The sequence below is a fragment of the Nothoprocta perdicaria genome, unplaced genomic scaffold (assembly GCF_003342845.1).
Source record: "Nothoprocta perdicaria isolate Ctin4 unplaced genomic scaffold, notPer1 scaffold_0, whole genome shotgun sequence".
In the NCBI taxonomy this organism is placed as follows: Eukaryota; Metazoa; Chordata; class Aves; order Tinamiformes; family Tinamidae; genus Nothoprocta; species Nothoprocta perdicaria.
Window position 1 is genome coordinate 9,445,186 of NW_020454092.1, and position 9,255 is coordinate 9,454,440.

General features: G+C 44.5%; 1 protein-coding gene across 2 annotated transcripts in view; it reads left to right on the forward strand.

Annotated features, from left to right (window-relative positions):
* SLC15A2 (solute carrier family 15 member 2) overlaps positions 1-8,923 on the forward strand; it is a 37,237-nt gene extending 28,314 nt beyond the window's left edge. For both annotated transcript variants that reach the window (XM_026033590.1, XM_026033595.1), the window contains 6 exons: positions 1,656-1,702; positions 2,778-2,888; positions 4,274-4,370; positions 6,802-6,948; positions 7,930-8,034; positions 8,734-8,923. In XM_026033590.1, the coding sequence (XP_025889375.1) occupies positions 1,656-1,702; positions 2,778-2,888; positions 4,274-4,370; positions 6,802-6,948; positions 7,930-8,034; positions 8,734-8,904 (678 nt within the window). In that variant the 3' untranslated portion in view covers positions 8,905-8,923. The remainder of the gene's footprint in view (positions 1-1,655; positions 1,703-2,777; positions 2,889-4,273; positions 4,371-6,801; positions 6,949-7,929; positions 8,035-8,733) is intronic.
* The last annotated feature ends 332 nt before the right edge of the window (positions 8,924-9,255 follow it).

The following is a 9,255-nucleotide window of genomic DNA, read 5'->3' on the forward strand; positions in this document are numbered from 1 at the left end:
AAAAAAAAAAAGGCACTACAAGGCCAGTGGTAGAATAGCCGGTGATAAAAGACCAGGATGGGTTCCCAAGGGATGAAGTCATACAGAAAGGGCTGTCTGGTGTATATTCAGAAGCATTTTAAAAGCCCACCTGCCCATGCTACCATCATGGTGTGAAATTTATGACGTTATAGTCAAGGTTGTAGTCAAAGTTCTTGCAGTTAGCCACAATCGATGAAGAGAAGCCCCAAGATGGGCTGGAGCAAAGCTGCCTTTGAGGTTAGGTGCATCTTAGTGCTGCCCTGCCGAGTTTAAGTCAGTACCTGCCCTTGGTGTGGGCTTGGGAACAGCAGTGTTGTGGGATGCTGCCCTTGGCCCATCATTTCTCAGCTCTAGCAGGCGAGAAGTGGATCCTAATGGGATAAATGATAAAGGGAGGGCAATGCCAGCATCCCTGCTGTGTCACTGGCCTTGCCCTGGGTGAACCATGTCCCGCCCCAGCCTCCCTCACTACTAGATTTGATCAGGTGCCAAATCTGGGGGTACTTTTCTGGAAGGAGCCAATTTGAGACTCTTCATGGACTTCCAGGAGACAGAGAATCAACTGCAGAGTCTGGGGATCATCAATGAAAGTGAAAAGTAATTTGGCCTGTCTGCTCTGAGAGTTTATCCCTGTGTGTCGTCCTCTGAAAGAAATTCTGCTGTTGTTTATTATTCATTACTTCTGCATTTATTATTCATTATGGCTATTTATTACTTAGGGCACATTTTATTATTGGTGGATCAGCATATTGCACTGAAAGTACAGTAGGCATTTTATAGGTATGTTGGAATCCCAAATCTTTGGTCTTAGCTCAGGGTTTAACATCAGCACTAAAGTGGGGAAAAAAAGCTAGCAAAACTATTAAGAGACATCTACCTTCCAGAGGCCTTTGGCTTGCCTGGGTTGTATCGGTGGGCAGCACATTGAGATTCTCTGCTGGCTACAGTCAACGTGGCACAGCTGTGGATTTCTAGCAGCTGAGAACCTCACTGTATATTATTTTGGTGTGACATTCAAGCTTCAGGATGGGGACTGTCTCTTTACTGTCTTCTCAGCCTTTTCTACCAACAGGCCCTCCTCCAGGGAAGGTAGATCATATTGTTAGCTATCCAGCTGGTGAGGAGAGCAAGTGAAATGTGATGACTTTAATAGTAATATAGGGGTCTCTTTTGGCTACAGACTCCATGAAATCTGTGAATACGCCAAGAATGAAGAGGTAGAAGTTACTTAGGAATTGCAGGTTTTATATACGTAAGGCACTCGTKTTTAACTGTGAGTAACATTGGAACAAACTAATGCAGATAATTCTGTCTTCTAATCAAGATGGACACTCTTTTTGGAGAGTGTTATATGTAGAAGGGTGACTGGCTGGAACCCTGTAGCCTGTGTTACACAGGAGAAGAGAAAAATAGCATGATCTTATCTTAAGCCCTTGGTGGAGCTGAAGTCAACAGAAATTTTGCCATTGGCTTGATTGTGCCAGGACTTCACTTCTGTGACCTGATGTAAGAGTCCAGTTAACTTCCATGGGCTCTGCAACACATACACAATTCCACAGACACTAGTATTTTCTGCTAAATGTTGTTTATACAGCAGTATTAATAAATGTGCTTGATTTTTTTCCCCTCTTTAGATTACAGACTTGGAAGCAAAGCCAGAAAATGGTTTGGCAGCAGTAAGGTAGGAATTGCTTTTTGAGCATTTAGGGCTGAGGTGAACTGCTTTTGTCTAATGCGAACTGTATATAACATAACCCAGATGTTCTCAGGTTGGAATCCAATCCACGTTTCTCATGCAAGAAAGATTCAGGTGTCAGCTGCTGAGGCTGACAGCATGTTACATCCCACCTTCATATGCACAACTGAACATTATTACCCTGTATTGCTTTGCCTATCTGGGCTAAGATGGTATCATGAAAGATCTCTTCCCTTGCAAGGGTGATAACTTTGTTTCTCTCCTGTTTCCCATCTCATTGGGAAAGAAAGTGAAGAAGCAATCTGGAAAAGAGCCCTTGTCCTTTGTCCTCTGCAAATCAGCCAGCCCATGGTGTTCACTTATCCCCTCCTGCCTCGTACACAAATGGCTACTAAATCAGATACAGCAACGATCTACATCCTCGTAAACAATTCAGCTGGGCACTGGGCTCTGCTGAGCCAGCTGCTGTACTTGCCAAATTTGAGCTGCTCCCTGAGTGGTCTTGTGCTGAGCTGTGCAGCCTTGCTCTCGCACTGGGGTCATGGTTACTTCCAGCATGGCATCACGTGGGTCATGGGAGCCTGCAGAGATTTGGAAAAACAGGGGTTCCAAATGACCTCTGAGGMTTTCAGCAAGCTGAAAACTTGGGGAAAAAAAAAGGAGGGGGGGAGGAGAAAAGACCTTTAAGTATAAAACAATATTTGACTCACATATCCCAAAGCATCTCTTGATAGGAGCAGGAGAACAATATTTCTTCRCTGCTTTATGTTTATGAAGACTGCTCCTACCAACCACCTTCGAGATTTGATTTATGTCCCTAGTTMGGAACAATTTTTATTTTTATGTGACCAATTTTGACAGAATCCTGAAACTTTCCCTTCAAAATTTTGTAATGAATTTTCAGGAAGAAGATGCTCTTTTTTCCATAAAAACTTGACTATCTTCAGAGATTCCCCATCTCCATATCAACAATGAGGATGTTAACAATGAATTAACAGTGTTTCATATGATGTTCCTGCTCCCATGCCTAACACCCTGGTGCAATATGCTTTCCTTGCAGATTCATTAACGGTTTGAGCCAAGATGTGAACCTCACCATCAACAACAGGAAGTTTATTGCTCTTCAGAAAAACTACAGCGTTTCTGAGTACACACTGCTAGAGAGGGACAAGTAAGTTTTTCTTGTTGTGCTAAAGATCTTTGTGGCAGCCTTTCTTTGGGTATATTGGGGCTTTTCTCAGGCAAATAGCAAAAGGAAAATAAGATATCCTATCTTGGTGTGTGGTTGTAAAATATTTGTAAATATGGTGTGCAAAAAATGTAGAAGTATCAGCCCTTCCTAGAGCAGGAGCTGGTGTGTGTGCCCCAAAGTACCCTGCCTTTAGTCTGCAAGGGCTTTAAGCCACAGGACAGCAGATCAGCATCTGTGTCTTGTATGTAGGTGGATAGATTCAGGCCTTGAACAGTGTCTGGGATAGCTGTTTTCCCATGTCTGTTATTCTTGGGCTAGGTTAAGATAAATTAGTAAGGGAAAAGCTTAAAACTGTACTTGCATTTAATGACTATATTGACATTCTGTTTAAAGCATGATCCACATTTTGTCAGATCCAGGTCTAGGAAATCTTGGGTATCCAAGAAGTCTTTTGAAGAAATACCAGGCTTGACTTTCTGTGAACCTTTATTCACATTATATGGTGGACTGAAGAGGAGAGATTGGCTGATGCTGTGTKTCAGCAGAGTATAGTAGGAGATAAAAAAAGTCCCCTCTGCCATGTGACACCTGCTCTATCTTGATATTCTTCCAGATCCAAGCTGTTAGTGTAGGATGCTCTTAGAAACAGGTTAATTCATAATTCATGCTATAAAGTGTTGGTATGTGGTCTGGTAATATCAAGTAACATCACATGGCATTGCAGCCTGGACTCATTAGACAGGAGCTCCGTATGGCCTTGGGTTTGGCAGCATTGGAGTTGGCTCTCGCAGAGTATTTCTGGCCTCAGTAGTGTTTCAAAACAAGCTTTATGGCTTCCCCCTGCATTGACTCCATCCAAGAAATTTATTGCTGCAATTTAGTAGGATGCAGCAGCCACTGTTGCAGTGCTGCGGAGACCCTGTGCCATCTTAAACATTCAAAACCAGAAGAACTAATATGAAGGCTAATTTACTGTTTTGAAAGGAAAACTCTAAATGATCTGTGGGTGCACGTCTGTCAATTCCTGAAGGCTGCCTGGGCCTGGCTCACTTCTCTGGCCGACAGTTCCTGAAAAAGTGGAGAAAAGTTTTGGAARGAAAATAAACTTGGGAAAAAAATTGAAGAAATCAGTGCTAGGAAGAAACATAGGTCATTTAAAACATGCCAGCAGTTACTTAGGTCACTGGGTGAACTGTAATCAGTAAGTGTTTCTGGAAGGAAAGGACAGCAAGAGCTCTAGCGATGCACTGACATAAACATGAGGACGTCCTCCAGGTCCATCATAGGGGCCTTCCTGATAGCTCTGCTCTGTGCTCTTTGGCTGAGACTAACCAGGAAATTCTGTGTTTTGTTCTCGTGTCGAGATACGATAACGGCAGGTGTGTAACTGAAGCGGGGGAGTTCGCCCTGGCCCTAGGGCTGCTCGACTTCGGCGCGTCGTACACCGTTGTCATCACTAATGTAAGTGGCCCTCTGATGGTGCCGTGCTGGTCACGTCCATTCTGGTCTCTGCCAACGCTCTCGCACTGGGGCTCTTTCTACAGCTTTCTACGCTCTGCGACACCCGGGCAGTAGCTGTTTAAAAGCAGACCATTATATGAGGGTTGGTAAAAGGTTTGGGTAGTTACAGAAGCAAAGGGGGTGAGCAGGTACTCTGCCTTACATTGTGATGTGGTCAGATCAAGATCTTTTCCCTGGTGGAAATGCTCTGTGGAAAATTATGTCATCTATGGTTTGTGCTCATTTTACGTCATTCTTGTTGAATTGATGTTGACACCGCACATTGCAAAGAGCTGTTAGAGACAGTCTGTAACACTCCAGCTAATGCTGCTTTGGTCTTTAAAATGCTATACCTGGAGGCACTTCACACCTCAAAAAAATATGAAAACAGTTTTCTGCATCTGCAGGCTTTACTTACTGCTCTGAAGTCTGACCTTCTGAGCCTTGTTCAGAAGGTGTGTTAGGTATGGGGGAAGAAGAGCTAAAAGTGCTGAGGCAGGTTAGTGAGATTCCTCCTCTCACCATGTCTACATAGCTCGTTTGGGAGCTCRTTTGGGACTGCAGTGCAAAGTCAAGCAGTGATTTTCTGAATGAGCCAGGCCTGATGGGGTCTGATAGTGCTGAGAGGTGTGGATCCTTTGTCTGCTCCAGGCACACTTCTGCAGCCCTGGTCCAGCTGGCAGAAGCCATGTAGATGAATGTGGTCAGCTTAGTTCCCATTTTAACCTTTCCACTGCACAGACACACAGGCAAACCAGGTCTGACAGGGCACGTGGCTAAGCTGCCCTCAGGGGCTTTGGCTACTGTGCTGTGATGAGCAAGTGCTGTCAACTGCTCCCTGGCAGCAACACCTCCCCACTGGGCAATTAATGGGAGCTGCTCCTGTCTGCAGAGTCCAGATACGTAGCAGGAAAAAAATATAGTTGCAAAGCACCTGGCACTTATCTATATTTTTCACTCCTGTAGCTGGAGTAGGGTGCATAGCCCTGGAGGGAAGAGACAGATGCTGCCATCTGTGAGTGTAGAGAGTTAGGTACATAAACCATATGCGCCCCTGAAGTGATGCTGACCCAACCTCTCCTTCATGGCCACAGACCTCTTTGCCAGATGAGGAGCTGAATTTATTACTTGTGTTAAGAACATTAAACCAAGAGTATTGCCCCAGAGCTCCTGCCCATGCAGCTGAGTCTGGGCTAGTTGAAGTGGATGTGTTGAACCCCTGTCCACATGGGCAGGGGTTCAAGGCCATGAGTCTCATCTGCAAAACTCCCTTCTGGCCCTGGCTGCTTGGAGGTGGCTCTGTGACTCAATTCCTCCAGGCCCTGTCCTTCAATCACTTTGGCCCTCTGTTTTTTCAGTTCTTGTCGTGTAGTTTCCTCTTTGTGTAGAGAGTTAATTTGCTTCAGGCCAAGATCACTTTTAATTATTACAATGATTTGTACTGTGCCCTGCTGCTCTGCAGGGAGTGCTTTATAAAAGAACCAAGATGTAATATATTAGTTTGCTAATGTGGCTGAACTGTAATACTTAAATCATGAAGATGCTGTCTTCCCACCCAGCTTTCCTTAGTTATTGTACTATACTTGTGACATTTTTAATGGGCTAAAGAGCAATGCATAGCTCTCCTCTCACCCCTTTTAGCCTTCTAAAATACACTTTCTTGATCTGCCTCCGTTCATGGTGATTAAGTACATCTCGTAAACATCGCTTGCGTTTTCCCAAGTACCCTCCTTAAACATGGGGTTTTCTGTCTGGAGTTATTTCAGCCTAGTGTTTTCCTGGCTACTGGTCAAATCTCTGTCTGCCTCTGACAGTCCCTGCATCAGAGACTGTGTTAATTACATCAAGGAAGGCAAACAGAAAGGAGTACAGCTGCTACATCGAGATGAATACATTTAATCTGGGACAATCTCTGCTGCTCTGGGAGTTTCCGAGTGGGGTTGGATTGGATGTCACCATTATAGCCAGAGTCTTGGTCAATGTTGGTGAAATAAGAGCAGCGACTACCTGGGTGCAATGAACATCTACCCTTTTGTCCTCCTCTGGCTCTGGAGGGAGAAGCAGTAAGTCACTGTCTCTGTACAGGTACCAGAAGAGCCTTTCCCTACCCGGCTGTGCAAGGTAACTTTGCTGTTTTGCAATAACTTGCATATCTCTTGTGGCACATGCACTTGCTGGGACACTTCCATGCTGTCACCTCTGCTCTGTGAAGTAGGAATCAATCTGTCTCGTTAATAGACTTGAATGTGGCAGAGGTCTGACCCTGCTTACAGGGCAAAGCTTGGCTTCTGTATTTGCTTAAAACTCATTTTGATAAATTCTCTGTTGAATCCAGTCTAAGAAGGATCTGATCTTTCACCAACTAATCAGTGTGTCATTATTTTCTTGCTAGATATCTGGAGGTGCCCTTCAGATATGGAAGTCAGAAGATATCAAAGCCAACAACGTCCATATGGCTTGGCAGTTACCACAATACTTACTAATATCTGCTGGCGAAGTGATGTTCTCCATTACGGGACTGGCCTTCTCCTATTCTCAGGTACTGCACATAAAGATACAGGGCTTACAATTAGACTTCAGGGTTTATTCCTGCATATGCCATCGACTTGTAGTATGTCATTTGGCCTGATGATTACTGACAATGTTATCTGTGCTTCAGCTAAAAGTAGGATTATAACACAGTTTTTTGGGTGCCTTCAAGCTAAACTTACTCATACACTGAAGATACCTGCTCCCATTTATACTTCTCTGATAAAGCTGGAACGGCGAGAGAACACAGGAGGATAAAATATACTTTTAATGGGAAAGACTTGAATTCTGTAATATGAAGGTTTTTTCTCAGTCAAATATTTTTGGTGTATGTTTTACAGTGACAACAAGGCAAAAGTAGCCCAAAGACTACAGGATGATCTGGGGGCTTGGCATGTGCTTTAAGATGAGGGACTAGAGGAGTCTTAGCCTATCCAAGCCTGCAATGAAAGAGCAAGGGGTGATGAGGATGTGTAATTTGTTTGTGGTAAATTAGGCTGTCTGAGAAGTGAGAACTGGGACATTACAGGATCAAGAAGCTGAAGCTACTCAAATTTATCCTTCAAGTAGAGTACAGATGTTTATTAATGAGGGCAATTAATCAGTGGAGCGGCCTGATGCGGGTTGCAGAAAACTAGTCTAGCAGAAAGTTTAACATTAAGATCCAGTCTCTTCTCCCAAGGAGAGCAGCTACAGGGCACCTGGGTCTAAGATGCAAGCTTGGGTTCCTGAGCTTCTAGATCTTAAAGTTTTAAATGATGTAGAGTTGGGGTTGGGCAGGACCAGCTCTGCAACAGCAGCATCCCTTCCTCCTTCATTTGTCCTCCTCAATTTGTTTTGAAAGCCCCCTGCACCCAGATATAGGGTTTAATTGCAGAGGAAATTCCATCCTGCCTGAGAGCAGGGATGCCTCTAGCTAGCTCAACATCACGGGGAAAAGCTGCAGGGCAGCAGGGCACAGCGCGATATCCTCTGACCCTTCTCTTCTCAGTCCCCGGCCAGCATGAAGTCGGTGCTGCAGGCCGGCTGGCTGCTCACCGTGGCATTCGGGAACGCCTTCGTGCTCGTCATTGCCCAGACTGCACCAATGGCACAGGTAGGGTTTGGGCTCTCGGAACATGTTAAGACGGGTCCTGGATGGTGCTTTTTGATAACCATGCCCCGTTAGCCCAGCAAGCCTATGTCCAGCTCGCCTCCCTGTACAGCCTCAGGCACCTACACCAAGCAGTGACGCCCTGCCCTGAGCTACCCCCCAGCCTGGGCTCTGTTTGCCCATTAATGGTGTTTCCCCCRCCTTAATTTAGACCCTGGAGCATTGTGACAAGCCACTGTACGTGTGTGGCTGTGAGGCTCCCTAGGGGCCAGCAGCCTGCAGTGCTGCTGAGACACAAGGCTTTGCCATCCAAGGGCTGTGGGGCAGCTGTTGCTTAATCCAGGGATTCAGAGTTCTGGAGTGCTGGCGTGAAGGTACAAACTGCAGCTGGTTTCTGGTTCAGATGTAAGGTGAGACTGTGTCCCAGAGGTGTCTTGCATGCTTCCCATTGATCTAACTAGTTTGTTTCAAGATATGGTGTATATATATTTGTAATTCATTAAAATTACGTGGGTTTACCCTGTAATTACCCAGGGTAATTTTTACCTATCCAAAAGGATGATGAGAAAATTTCTCATATGAGCAATCTTGGAAGATGAAAAATAACTTTTTTCCAGTTCCTTAAAAAGCACTTGGAAATGGAGATAATTTCTTTGGAGGAGTTTGGGGTCCCCTGACCGCTTGTTGTTTTTTCTTTCCTAGTGGGCTGAATTTGTCTTGTTCACTGTTCTCCTCTTTGCTGTGTGCATTGTTTTCTCCATCATGGGATATTTCTATGTCAGTGTGGATCCAGAGGACCTKCAAGAAGAGAAGAGAGAGACCCCAGGCAGAGGAAACATGATTGGTCTCGTTACTCAGAAAACAAAACTCTAACACATCATGGGCTGGGATTTTTTTTTTTTTTTTTAACTCATTAGATGGGTGGGAAAGAAAAGGGTGGGGTTGGAGTTATTTTATTGCATTACAGTCTTTATTACTTAAAATGTAGCTACTGTCTAAATGGGACAAAATAGCCCTCTTTAAAAGCAATAGGGAACCTGAAATCAGATCAAAACTCCCTGGGAAAGCTTCTCTAGTATTAAAAGCACTTACAAGTAAGTATAGTGTAATTTAAAACCTGCTCATCTTTCTAAGCAGGGAATAATTTTCTATGATTTTGTCTTAAACATATATTTAAGGCAGCAGGGAAGAGGGTGGAGGGCAAGCCCTTTGGCAGCAAAAGTG